At 43.6% G+C, this 14,846-nt stretch overlaps 1 protein-coding gene across 4 annotated transcripts in view; it reads left to right on the top strand.

The window, feature by feature from the left end:
* The window catches only part of LOC134080637 (NACHT, LRR and PYD domains-containing protein 3-like), a 37,423-nt gene that overhangs the window by 10,158 nt on the left and 12,419 nt on the right, over nt 1-14,846 (top strand). For all 4 annotated transcript variants that reach the window (XM_062537193.1, XM_062537187.1, XM_062537178.1 and 1 more), the window contains 2 exons: nt 9,795-9,916; nt 13,156-13,239. In XM_062537193.1, the coding sequence (XP_062393177.1) occupies nt 9,795-9,916; nt 13,156-13,239 (206 nt within the window). The remainder of the gene's footprint in view (nt 1-9,794; nt 9,917-13,155; nt 13,240-14,846) is intronic.

The following is a 14,846-nucleotide window of genomic DNA, read 5'->3' as shown; positions in this document are numbered from 1 at the left end:
CCTTATTACATTCATTCCCAGTATCCCTGGTGTACTAATGGGGCCGGATGACACGGGGGGATCCTTAACCACAAGCCACCCTCTCTTTGGTATAGATTTTCCCAAAACTTCAACTGCCAGTTCAACATACCCCACATACGGTATTGCAAGACCATTGGCTGCTTGTAAATGCAGCCAATTGCAATTTTTAAGTTGGCCCTGCAAATACTGTCGAAAGAAGCCTTCCTGTATAGTTGATACCATGGACCCTGTATCCAATAAGCAATCCACACCAATCCCCCCCAGTTTGATGGTTACTGTGGGACACTGACCCAATAAAGAGGAAATGGACTGGCTTACCGGAGTAGGCAGACTGGAACCAGGACTGGCCCCCTCCAGTGTGTGGCTCTGTACATTGGGTGGGGCTAATTTCTCGGTGGCTGAGAGGTAGTGTTGGCCTTGGGAACGAGGATGTGATAAGTCGAAACGGTCATTGTTGCATTCCCGTGCATAATGACCCGGTTGCTGACACCTGCGGCAGATAACAGTGTTTGGGCGGCTGGCTCTCATGGGGCGCTGTGGATCTGATAGGGAGGCAATACTCTGGGTAAGGTGATTAATCTGCTGTTGCTGTTTCAATAGCATCTCCTTAAGTTCTGCAAATTCTACACTAGGTTGACCGGATGAGGCCACCTCAACGTTATGTGAGGGCCTTGAATAGTGCAACGCACACAGTGAAGGGACAGAGTAACTTCTCCCCCTCCCACCCTCACTGGGCCTACCCTCCCGTTCCCACTGAATGGCTTCAGCCCGAACGTCGAGCATGGATAAGCGGGGGGACTGGCGGACCAGGCGCTTTAGCTCCCTACGAAGCGCAGGTTCGTACACATATTCAATAAACTGGTCTCGTAACAGTGCGTCAGAATTTGGTACAGCAGTAGGAGCACATCGCACTACCTTATCCATCAAAGAACAGAGGGCATGTGAATATTCTTGTAAAGATTCTCCCTCCAGCTGTTTACGCGAAAAGAAACTCTCCTGAAGCTCAACATATGACTTAGCACAACCATACAATTCCCTCAAAATCAAAGTTATTTCACCCGGGTCCTCCTTTTCAGTTTTGCCTCGATATCGAATTTCATCTTTCGCCTCCCCCTCTAGGTGGTCATACATAAAATATGCTTCATCAACCCCACTCAAATGTCTAGCCCTAATGCTAGCTTTTACCTCCTCCAACCATTCTTCAATCCCAATCCCAGAATTCCCCCGAAATATTGGACACTTCCTTTCTCTAGGTATATACAACATCCGTTCAGTAACAGGGTTAGACAAAAGTCCATCAGTCCTTTGGCCACTAGTGCCAGGTTGGTTAGGGGTCCGGCTCTGCCTAAGGCGTTCATTTTCAGCTTGCAGCTGTTGAACCATGTCCTGTAGTCCCTGTACCTCCTCAGACATGACTCCGGTCACTCAAAGGGAACGAAAAGAGGTTAATCCACTGCACAGCCTGGAAGGTGAATCTGCAAACTGGTGCCCTGGGGAGTCCCCCGATGTGCCACTGCTGTTTTGCCTGCTGATAAAAGTAATCCAATAACACAAAACAAAAACACAAAAAAATACACAACAAGAGGCACAATCTGGAATGCTCGTCTCTGTTAACAATACAATCCTGCCCGACTACGCCAGTTTGTAACCCTATGTTACAGTTTATGGCAAGATGCCAGACTACGCCACCTAAGGCCTTGCACCTTAAGATGTATAAACTACGGTTAGCTCAAGGTTCCCCAATACAGGTGAATAGTATAAAGATGAAGCAGAGACGTGCATTCCAATTGAATGGGCAATGTTTATTAAATCAACTGGCACCAAAGACAAAGCATTAATTAGTATGGCTTTATTACACAAATATACGATATTCTAGTTAAAAAGCATCTAAAACAAGCATAAGACAGATTGTAAATGGCAAGACCGAGGTACTGGCTGTCACAATTGTATGACACTAAATTTCATTAATGGAGAGCTGGACCAGTGACTAGTTACCTGGAGAAGTGGGGGAGGGGAGGTCAACACAGCAAATCACTCCCAGTGCTCCAATATCTAGAATCACATCGCATACACACAGGCACACACACAGCAATTCATAATAAATGTGAAGGTGCTCATTAGGTCTACTTCTAATTCACCTCAAGCAGTGCAGAAGAGTAACCCCCGTCAAATAACCCCACAACACTGGTACCACGTTCACCGGCTCCTGTTGATAGAAGGGGGAAATGTAAGCCACAAATCAGTTGCACAAGCTACTTGACCAGCCAGTACCCGGAAGCAGAGCGCAGTAGGAAAGCATAGGCCTAATACAGTCTGAATTCTCTCATTGCCCACTCAAACCTCGGTAGGCAACACACCACCTTGCATACAGCTGCAAGGTGCTAAAGAAACAAAAGAAACTAAACAAAACTAATAAGCAGGCAAAACAGCAATGGCAAACTCCTGTATCTTAGCACATAATTAAGCACGCACAAACAAACTCGTAGCCCTCGGACACAGCAGCAATCGTTGTCCTGTTAGCGATGCATGCCCACGCCACAGCCAAACACAGACAAGGGGAAAACCGGCAACTCACACCAGGATCCCGGTCTAGTTCCCCACCGATAGACACCCAAATGAGACGAAAACGAGCCTACCCTTGACTGTCACTTCCGGGTTTTATACTGACACACATAAGTAAGAGTGGCTACAGGTGTGTGAATCGTAGGTTGAAGTGAACGCAGCAGCTAAAATGTAAACAGAACTTACCCGGAAGTAACCAGCCAGGGCAGTCATGTCACTCGATGGTTACAAACACAAAACCTCATTTCCATACAGTCCTTTAGCCCTCAGTAACAAAGACAGTTTGGAGCCTGGCAGACGTGAAGGCAGTGAAAGGTAATTAAATGCATGGTCCAAGAAGCCAAACTATGTTAACTGTAAATTTAATATGGAACGAGAGGTACATGTTGCTGATGTCGTTTCGCAACTCATCGAGCTAGCAATTGCTGTCAAGCTAGTCTACATCAGGCAGTGCATAGATAATATTATGACACTTTTTTACCGTCAGTGAAGCACCGAGTGAAAGTCAACGTTTGCTTTATATCCAGTGACAGTGGTGCTGATGTCGTTTGAATAAGTACAGTAAACTTATTCAGAAGATCTAAAAATATTTGCACTCATGCTAGCTATGGTCTATGTGCCACCTATGAATCCCCCTGTTGCTAGCTGCTGCCAAGTTGAAGTAGGCTGGTCATGTCTAAAGTGTGATTATTTTCAATAACTACTCTTCCTGATTGATTGTCATTGACACCGTCAGCGTGATTATTTTCAATAACTACTCCTCCTGATTGATTGTCATTGACACCGTCAGGTTATGGCTCACCAAAAGAGGGAGAAAGTAAGCTGTGTATGGCAGGTACTTGTGTGGTAGGCTAGGCAGTACTGTTCCATGTAAACTGCAGTGGTGGACTGCGTGATCGCTGGTCAGGCCACCCCAAAGAGTAGCCTAGGCATCACCAAATGGAGGACCACGGTCCGGGTCCGGACACAGTGACGGTTCTGTCCGGACCCAGCCTAATTGTCAGCCTAATATCATCAAAGACCATCGTCCGTAGCCAAGCCAATCAACTCGATTGTTTACCTTTCAGCAACAGAGAATAGGCCTAGCGGGAGAGAGAGGAGATGAGAGAAAATGGCTTGCTCAACAATTAGAAAAAAACGAACTTTTGAAGATGAATGGACGGACCAATACGTTCATTCTGCTGTGAATATGTGCTGTGAAACTGTAGCGACGTTAGCGTCACTAACACGGGTCGTTTGAGGAAAGGTACAAAGTCTGTGAGGGCAAGTAACACTTGAAAAACCGCCGTCACGTCATCCTGCACTAAGCTTCCTTGTACGCCGCTATTAAAAGTATTACGGTTCCCCATTGACTCCCATTGATTCCGATCGATGTGCTGAAACAAACGCTGCTGACATATGACAGTAACCATTTCACTTTGATAATAACCTACATTTTTGTCCGACATAATAGAGCAAGAATTTCAAAATTTTATCGACGCAACGTGGAGAAACTTAGTGGAGAACAAAAACATTACATCCGTGACCCATGTTCAATGCAATTCCCCATTGACCCTGGGTCACGAAAAATGGCAGCCGTTATTTCTTGAATGTCAGAGTAATGACATTCAAAATGATACCTTAATAATACACCACCATTCATAAAGTAACGAAGTATGGAAAGCAAAACACAATTTATCACATGGATCACCCAAACGACTTTGTGCCAATTTTCAACCGCGCAGCTTTTATTATCATAATAATGGGTGTGAAATATTCCTTAACCACTAGATGGCGGCATGGCACAGCGCACTTTGCATGACACCGCAACCATGATACAGGAAGTAAATGGTTGCTGTGTCATGCAAAGTACAGAACAAACAAACTTAATGTTAACGAAGTTGTTAACATTACGCCCTGAAGTAATGTAAACTGTAGCCTATTGTTGTTTGTGCTACAAAGAAAACTTTAATTGATATTATTGCAATATAATTATTATGGCCAAAATTGTTTTTATGAAATGATATATCAATGCAGGCAGAAGTAACTGTAGTCACTTGACATTTCTGAGGATTTACATATTTCCATCAGTGCAGTGGTATAGAAATTCTTCAGTGGAGGCACCACACTAGTTAATCACGCTATCAACATCTTCTTACCTTTTCTTCTGTTATTACTATTCTTTAACTTTATGGTAGACAGTGAGTCCAGCAAATTGAGAACCTAGGATCCTGTTTATGTTTAAGAATGTGACTCCAGTATATGTTGAGACGTGGAGAAGGGGGTTATATTTATATAATGCAAATGATTATGTTAACAATGTCATCGAATATGTTGTACAAACAAGAAGAGCGAAATGGTAAGCTTTTAAGAAATCATCATCCACATCATAGTATGATGCTGTGTGGGGTTATGGACTTGACAGTTTTGCATGGAATTGCCCATACAGTATATACATACAGTATACATATTTAAGCAATATAGCACGAGTGGGAGTGGGTTGTTGCTAGATATTCCCACGGGTGTTGTTCGGCTGTAGCCTCGAGGCCGGAGGCCGAGTGGCGCAGGCAACAACACCCGTGTAAATATCCAGCAACAACCCACGATCACAAGTGCTATATTGCTTTTATACAACAATTCTACCACTTGTTTTTTGCGCTAATTTCCCATTATAATGTAAATCGCTAAAACTGTCTTGTTTGTAGAACTAACTTCTCTCCGCCACAAAGTTCTATTACTTGCAGGACAAACTGCCGTTACTAGTTCTAAATGGATGGTTGCTATGGCCAAAGGCCAGTCATTAGTTCTAAAAGCACGTTGCTATGGCCAAAAGCCAGTCGTTAGTTCTATCTCTCCCGTTGTCAAGCAATGCAGAATATAGCCTAATAAACGTTAGCTCGCATTGTGTCTGGTTAGGACATGCTTTTAGCTTTGAAACATCACTATTTTACTTAGCCTACTTGCCATCCAACTAGCTAATATCCACCTCCGTTATATTCTATGTTCTGAGTGTCTGTATTTCAGCTTGGATGCAACGTGACAGTTCGTTTTACACTTGACAATTTGACATTGTATCGCGGAGTGATTTATTATTAGCTGTGAAAAGTCAGAGTGGATTATCGTGGGATATTTCAACTCATGGAACGTCTCTCGGCCAATCAGAAACAAAGAAACAGCTTCATAGAACCCAATTGTTGTATAATAAGATTTGACACATTGCAGTTTTTTAATGCTGGGGTTAATTATAAATCAAAGAATTGTGGGTAGATGTGGGTGAACTGTGCAACATGCAGTTTGTAGACAAGAGGCAGACGTAACAGACAGATATTTGTGTTTGAAGGGGTGGTGTGTCTGTGTGTGTTTAAGTGTGTGTGTGTGTGTGTGTGTGTTTATGTGAAAGTCTTCGTTGCTAGTCAACTCAGCGACATGCAGTTTGTGGACAAGAGGCAGATGTAACGGACTGACGTTTCTGTTTGAAAGAGTTGTTTGAAAGAGTGTGTGTGTGTGTGTGTGTGTGTGTGTGTGTGTGTGTGTGTGTCTTTGTTGCCGGTGTACAGTATTTCTGAATATGAATGCTGTCTGGACAGGAAATGGCATAGCTTTTATCACATGCAACCAATCCAAAATCGATTTCATATTCAGAAACGTTAACCAGTAACAGCCTGGTTGCTTTGACATATCAAAACCAAATTTTATCCTATTACATCATTTGAACAGGTGAGTCGTCCTGTTTATTTTACCATCCATTTGAGGCTATAACACATTGCAACTTATTCAACAGTGAGTAAACTGCGGATGTTCCCGCATAACAGGATAGCTATACTCCTAACATTACTCGTATTTGTTCTAGAAACATGCCTAGTTTCTTAGGCTCCCTCCTTCCTTCAGTGGTTACGTGTTTCATGCTAGCTACACGTGAACAACTCATACTTAATTCAACACAAGGTCTACAGACCTTAGAGGTGTACATTTCATTTTCATACATCAAAGCGTTCGCCCGTGACAGCCAATCAAATTCGATGGTGAAGCGTCCAAACAGGAAGTGAGGTCAAATCTCGGAAATGCTGTGAGGTATCGAGACCATATTTGGCGGGATGATTTTGGACACCATCCAAAGTAGCCTCAGTAAATGTGTTGTAATTTGGCCACTAGGGGGCGCCGCAATTAGCAAAAATGCATTTTGGCTCATATCTCTTTACGTCTTTAGGATGACATCTACATTTTTACATTGGAGGTGCTCTGGGACATACCACTGATAAACCTAGGCAACTCGTCAGGTCAGTGTAAGAATTCGGCAATCGAGGGCAACGTCGCCAAACTCAAAGCAGCTTCGCGTCTTGGCCAAACTTTGGCGCTTTGACCTGAGGGCGAGCTGTCGCGTATCCTACCGGGGCGCTCTCGCGGCGCTTCTGAGCAAGCACACTTCGCACTTTCCCACCGGGAAATGCATTCTAGTTGTAGCCTATGACCGCATACAACAAAATGAAAAACAACAACACAGACATTCATTAACATTGGTAAAGTGTAGTTTGGGTGAAGACAACATTTTCAAGCTATTTCAAATTACAGAGTGGATTTGTGAATTCTTGAAGTAGGCTACAGTAGCCTAAGAAGTTCCCTTACTGTTGAGGCATCAAGCACATTGCCTATAAGCCCAATACATGTTTTATATCTAAGAAGGTCCCTTACTGTTGAGACATCAAGTGCATTGCCTATAAGCCCAATACATGTTTTATATCTAAGAAGGTCCCCTACTGTTGAGACATCAAGTGCATTGCCTATAAGCCCAATACATGTTTTATATCTAAGAAGGTCCCTTACTGTTGAGACATCAAGTGCATTGCCTATAAGCCCAATACATGTTTTATATCTAAGAAGGTCCCTTACTGTTGAGACATCAAGTGCATTGCCTATAAGCCCAATACATGTTTTATATCTAAGAAGGTCCCTTACTGTTGAGACATCAAGTGCATTGCCTATAAGCCCAATACATGTTTTATATCTAAGAAGGTCCCTTACTGTTGAGGCATCAAGGTCATTGCCTATAAGCCCAATACATGTTTTTATTTCAAGTTGGTCTCAGGCATGTAGAACAGCCCTAAGGCCTCTTGAATCATTATGTAACCAGTGAACTGGGCTGCTCATCCAATCAGAATGCATGGATCCGGTCATGTGACTGCTCTGAAACATTGCTCAATCTGGGCATGGATTGACGAGACTTGTCTCCACCGGTTTGACAAGTTCAGTTGGGACTTTTTGTGTGTCCACTTATTTGTAGTGGTTTAGTGTTATGTTGGGTTCTGTGTCATGTGGCTATCTGGAGATCATCTAATGACATGTCTTCCAGGTGTTGTAATCAGCACTTCAAAACATAGCCTGTCATCAGAAGATGGAGCAGCAGAGCTGCCCTTTGGAGTGTTGAGGAGCTCAGTGTTCCATCATGCCCCATCACAACATTCCATATGGGAGAGTAGAGGAGAACCAGCACAATAGGCGCGTTCAAGTTCAACTCCAAATGACCTCTTGCAGCAGCGAGAGCTGCCGGTGGCAGCAGGGGAGGGGATACAAACGCTGCTATGAAGTTGTACAATAGCATTTGACCTCTCGAAAATCTGCGCAGATCTGACTTGATGTGATGCATGCTGGGTTTAACACAGTGCATACTGGGACAGACAAAATGCAAACTGGTTAGAAATCATGTCCGACTTCTTGCAGTCGCGGTGGGAGTTACCACCGTGACATCATGTCACATGTCCTAAAATATCGCGGGAGACATGCCTCTTAGTTAAGTCAGCACATTTGTCTTCTAAGCGACTGCACAGGCTGAAATCCACCCCAATGACGTCAGTTCAGAGTTGTGATAGGGCCGTTTGGAAGGAATCTCCCCATGACGGGTATGACAGGTGTCTCGTTCTGCCTCCTTACCAAAGACTCTAGAGCGGACAAAGACGGATCAGTCCAACAGCACTAAAATCAGCGTCTGGGACGACGCTGCAGCTTATCCCTGTGATCCATCTTGCTCTGTTCTAGAATCTTTGCTCCTTACGTTAGAATCTGCTAAAATGAACAGAAATCGAAGGGATACCTTCTTATTTGTGATTTCTGGAACAGCGGTAGGCTAGCTTACTGAAAACGTGTGGATATTCTGCTATTTTATGCTGTTGGTTAAATATATACACACGGAAAACACTTGATATTTAATTAATGCGCTACAATGCAGGCCTATAACTGTATGACAACAGTTGTTTATCCTTATCCTTAAACACATCATATCAATTTATTTTGTCAGTCATCATGTTCATTTTAATGAGTAAAAATGAAAGTTATAGCATATTTAATACAAAATCCCACAATATCTCCCGCGAGGTCTGCGTGTGATAGTTGCCCCTCCTGCTAAGACTCTGCAGCTCTCGTTGACGTATGAAGCCAGCCTAAGTCAGCCGCAGCTCATCGCAAACGAGCCTACTTTCTACTTCCCGTAGACTAGACTTGACCATATGACGAATCACGAGGCACGGACCCGCACGGACCCTTGTGGATATGAAGAGGCATCTAAACACCTGCACATACGTCAGGGATGTAAAAGCCAATTAGGGCAAAGTCCTGACGTCATGAAGGCAGGGTCTAGGCTCCGCTGCTCTCCGCAGTACCTCCAGAGCGGCTGCTCTGCTGCTCCGCAGCTGCCTGGTCACGCCTTGCTCCCGCGATAAGTTGAGGCCATGTGATACCGACTGCCGAGTCGAAAACACACCCATCTAGACCATCGTGGACAGATTTTTAACCACGTGCATCTTGTGCTGCGCAGTTTTTGTGCTGCGCAGCCATCTTGAACGCGCCTAATGTTAACTAGGGCTGGGACGACACATCGACATAATCAATTGTTCGACGCAAAAAATACGTCGGTTCAAAATATGTGAACTGATTCGTCGTCAAATCCAAAACAAGGTTGGCAGCACAATTTTAGCGCTTGTTCTATGTTCTCAGCTCAAGCGTGAGTTAATACGATAGACTTGTAAGAATTTGGCACGGAGTCATGAATGTTATGTCTGATAAGCTACAGTTGTAACAGTAAATGTCACAAATTTAACTGCAGAGCTGCAAGAACATAGACTTGTTTTATTGCTTTAAATACTGTTCCAGCCCTAGTATGTGTGTGTATGAGTTTGTATGAGTGTGTGTATGTGGGTACGGACAGGAATATTGTCGTAATTGAAGTTCTCATCCTCTCTAAGATGGGGGGCACCATCTCTAACCAGAGGCCTCCCTCCCCTACACCCACCTGTGTGTCCATGAAGAGTGATGAGTCCATGGGTCGACCAATCACCTTTACTGAAGGAGACTCTTCTACTGGACAGTAAGATCCTCTGGTTTTCATGCTATAGAATGCTGTCTGTCTGTCTGTCTGTCTGTCTGTTAGTGTCGGTGTGTGTGTATGTTTACTACACAGTAAGGTATGGTGTGGGTGAGTTTGTGTGACCGATCTAGAACAGTTTGTTTGTGCACAGTCATTCCACATCAATTCAACCAGGACCCACACACACTTACTTCAGGTCTGAAAACATGATCAGGTGCACCTACATGTTACCCAGGAGACACACTGTACAAATACTTTCATGTAAGATCAATGCTTTCCAAATGGTTACATTACTCATTACTTTTAACCCTGTGAGCCTGATTGGGGCAAAGTGCGTCAAAAACACACCCATTACTCTCTGATACGTTGCTCTGCCATTATAAGTTGCAGTGAGATGAGGCCTTTAGTGCACTTGTCTGTAGGATCAAGTATGACATTTTTAAAAGATCCTGAAATTGAATCAAATTGTATCATATTTACATTCTATGCTTCTCTGTGTCCACCAGCTCACCCGTTACTCTCGTGTGAATTAGCCTTCTCATGCACACATACATACACGCATAAACACACACACACACACTTACGCAAAGACACACGCACCTGCACATCAACATGGGGGGGGGGGGGGGGGGGGCATAGGGGTCCAGGTCTGTCCAAACAGGTCACTGTGCCCCCCCAAACAGAGTGCTCTGTAGTAGATATTTTGTAGTAAGAGTAGGCGAATTCAACTCTACTAGTGCTGAGTTAGTTGTATGAATATCCGACGAGACAATTATCCTTGCGTTATGCCCGCTATGCCTCTGACATGTCGTAACGAAAGTCGACTCACAGACTGTGTTTGTGTAGGCTAAACTAGGCTATTTAAAGAATGGAACTAAGCTCACAGGCTACACTTCAATACCCACGAATAGGGATGTAACGATACACTCAACTCACGACTCGATATGGATCACGATTTTTTGTTCACGATACGATTTTATCACGATTTTTTTTTTGATATTGATACTGTTTGAAGAGGTTGCTCCAAAGAAAATCAAATTGCACCACTCCCTCTCCTTCCTAAGTATTACGTCCTACACCTCTCTTAAAATAAATGGCAGGCCCTACTCTGCCCTGCAAAGCAAAAAGGCAGTAACTATGCAGAGTGCAAACTGAAAAAAAAAAAAACATTTTAAAGTTATGCTGTTGCTTAGCCTTATGGTTGTAGTTAATGTAGCAGTTATTGGAGGTTTATTTTTTTTTTTACTTTACATTAGCTTATTTTTGGTACTCAATCTTCATAACAACTTTAATGTCATGAAAATTATAATAACTAATTTTCGACCAAAAATGCAGTTACTGCCTTTCTGCTTTGTAGGGCAGCACTGTTATATGCTACATCATTATAGTTGTTCAAGTGCACACACTAAATGGAGAGCTAGGATTAAAATTCAGACTGTGCCTTTAAATAGGCAACTTTTTCCATCTATCAGCACAATGCTACAGTAAGCCATTTCCACTAAAAAAATCAGCTCAATATTATGTGCAAGACTGATGTTTACCAAGCATGCAAACGTGTTAATCTCTTAGCACTATCGTCATACGTTTTCTCATAGTGAGATGGCTATCCCGACATATGTTCTGATGTACATGGGGCGCACGGAGGTGAACGGCGGGACAAACGCGAAATGACAAGGTGTTAACTAAACAATTGAGTAGACCTAAGGTCGACAGGCTTTGTGGTTAAAACGATGAAAACCAGTAGGTTAGTCTGTCACAGCTAACTTCGTTCAAGCACAGTAGCCTATCTTAGACTAGTTTACACGCGCAGAAATTAAAAGTCAATATCAGCATCACAAGATTGCTGTCATTATCGGAAAATCCAGACACGTCAAACTGGACGCGAACGCGTGGCAAAAACAAAACAACTTAATAAATGATGTCTTTTTCAAACCTTGAAAACACCACATTAAAATCCAAGCATTTTCAAGGATTTCAAGCACCCATACGAACCCTGACACACACACTCTAGTTCAAAGTTGTTGCATACCGTCGTCTTCCCTCGTTCTGTGCCCCGTACCTAGTGACATAAGTCACGTGACTCATCGCGATTCATTTTTTCTATCAACCGGTGCGAATCGTCACGCATTTGTATCGATTTTTATTCGTGTCACGATGCATCGTTACATCCCTAACCACAAATCCATTGTCCAAAATACTAAATGTGACGGTTTGTTCATTTCGGACAGTAGCCTGATCTTCTTGGTTAGATGTCGCCAGTCTGTCATGTTGCTGCCACTCCGGCATGCCCCTATTCCAGCATGCTGCCATCCCAACACATTTTAGTAGGCCTACCGCCATTCAAACAGTCTCGTATTTTGTGAATGGAACTAAGCTCACATGCATGCACGAACACACCCGCGCACAAACACTATCAAACACATACACACACACACACACACACACACACACAGACACACACACACACACACACACACACACACACACACACACACGAAAACTCACAGACAGAGAAGCACACATACACAAAAGCTAGCAGTGCACACATGCACACACTCATTTACTTACATCAAAGTTGCAGCAGGGGATGGAGTAGCAGATTGATTAAGGTGATTTATTTGTGAGTAGAGAATGTGCAGGACTGAGCCACGGTCATATTGTGTAGGACAGGGCTTTGCATAAAAGGCTCATTTGTTTCCTTCTAGTGAATCACCACATTACAAGGATTCATGCACACATTCATCTTTTTGTTATGGGGAAAACTATTTTTGGCATTGTTGGAGTGACAACAATGAGACACACACACACACACACACACACACACACACACACACACACACACACACACACACACACACACACACACACACACACACACACACACACACACACACACACACTCACACACACACTCACACACACACACACACACACACACCACATATTGATCCTACAGATCAGAGGAATGGCATTGGTGAACCAAAAATAAACACACAGGTGTGTGTGTGTGAGTGTGTGTGTGTGTGTGTGTGTGTGTGTGTGTGTGCGTGTGTGTGTGTGTGTGTGTGTGTGTGTGTGTGTGTGTGTGTGTGTGTGTGTGTTGTGTGTGTGTGTTGGTGACGTGTGTGTGTGTGTGTGTGTGTGTGTGTGTGTGTGTGTGTGTGTGTGTGTGTGTGTGTGTGATGAATAGTGTAATGAGTTGAGGTGGTGATGGAGGTTGTTCTCTGCTTGTTCTCTAGAGTAAGATCTGCTCCTGAGGAGGGGGGTGCTGCCTCTAACACCAGTCTCTCTGAGGAACAACACACCAGCCATGGAGCTACCAGGTGAGGAGTGTGTGTGTGTGTGTGTGAGTGAGAGAGAGAGAGAGAGAGAGAGAGAGAGAGAGAGAGAGAGAGAGAGAGAGAGAGAGAGAGAGAATTGAATTTTTAAGTACGCTTTATTATACAACCACTGAGAGCACCACTAACAAATCAGTCATATACATCAAATCAAAAACACAAAACAAAACAAAAACAGCAAAATAAAACATCAATTCCCTCAATTCAAAAAACAAACAAAAGAAAGATCATCATTGGTCACAGAGCATAGGGCACCAGCAGAGCACCACCTTTCCACAAAAGACTCAGTATCTCTTGTTAACCGATAGAAATGAAAATCAACAAGAATTCTAGACTTGACTAAGTTCTTAAAGATAGCTACTACATCATCTCCCATGTTCCGCTGAACCTTGTTTTTCCTGCTGATGTAGATTGCCAGTTTAGCCTGACCAACAATGAAATTAATGAGTTCACATTCCACTCTGTGCTTCTGGTTATAAAAAAACCCCAGTATAAAACCTTGTCTGGTGAACACTATTCCCAAAGAAAAAAGCAAAAGACTCAGTAGACAAAATAAAGAACCCAGCCTATCGCACTCCATAAAACAATGGAAAAGTGTCTCCCTTTCTGCACAAAATGGACAGGTGTCACTTACAGCTGGATTTATCACAGATACTATGGCATTTACAGCAACAGCCCCATGTAAGATCCGCCATTGGAGATCACCTGTTCTCTTAGATAAAGGAGACTTGTAAAAAACTCTCCACACCGGCTTAGTTTTATCCTCAATGCCCAACTTGTCTCTCCACACCGTATCCATTCTACCTTTCAGAGTAGCCTTATTAGACACTTTGACCAGGTTTTTATACACCACCTTCCCAGTAACTGTGTGTAAATCAATTGTGTCACATTCCCCAAGCACAAGCTAGGGGCTAGTATACCCACACTCAAGCATTGCCGGCGAGAGTCTAGTGAAAGGAAACCCATCCTCATCATTGCACAACACATTACCCCTAGCATACTCCACCAGAAGACTTTTCTCCTGGTGGCTTAAGACCCCATTTAGTTTATCCAGGAACTTCCTGGCGTACCTTTGAGACCTTATTCCTAGGTAAGAGGCTGCTGCCTGAGCATCCTGCAGGTCACATCCTACTGCATTAACAATTTGCCTGAGCTGCAAGACTCTTTTTGAAAGGAGCAGAGTTTTAAGACCAGGAAAAACACATGATACATCAAAGCGTGACCCCAACACAAGAGGTTCCTCAAGCAACCAATGCACAGAAGATAGCCCACCCGCCCACTCATGAGTAAACATCCCCCAAACCCTGAAAAGGCTTCTGTAGAAAGGGGACATCCCCTCAAGAGCAAGCTGCTTGGAATCCAGTTGAAAAAGGGCAATGTCCAGTTCCAGGTCACAGACGCCATGTAAAATGCCCAGAGCCAGTGACCTCCAGGCCAGTGTAGAAGAGGTCGTGAGGAGTCTCTGGATAAACTGTAATCGATAAGTGTCCTTCCTGCACACCAGGTTTATGAGTCCTTGTCCTCCATCAGTCTTTGATAGGAAAAGAACCGCTTGAGGGACCCAGTGTAGCTTGTCCCAGAAAAAGTTCACC

Source organism: Sardina pilchardus, chromosome 1, assembly GCF_963854185.1.
Source record: "Sardina pilchardus chromosome 1, fSarPil1.1, whole genome shotgun sequence".
Classification (NCBI taxonomy): Eukaryota; Metazoa; Chordata; class Actinopteri; order Clupeiformes; family Clupeidae; genus Sardina; species Sardina pilchardus.
This window is presented reverse-complemented; position numbering and strand designations above follow the sequence as displayed.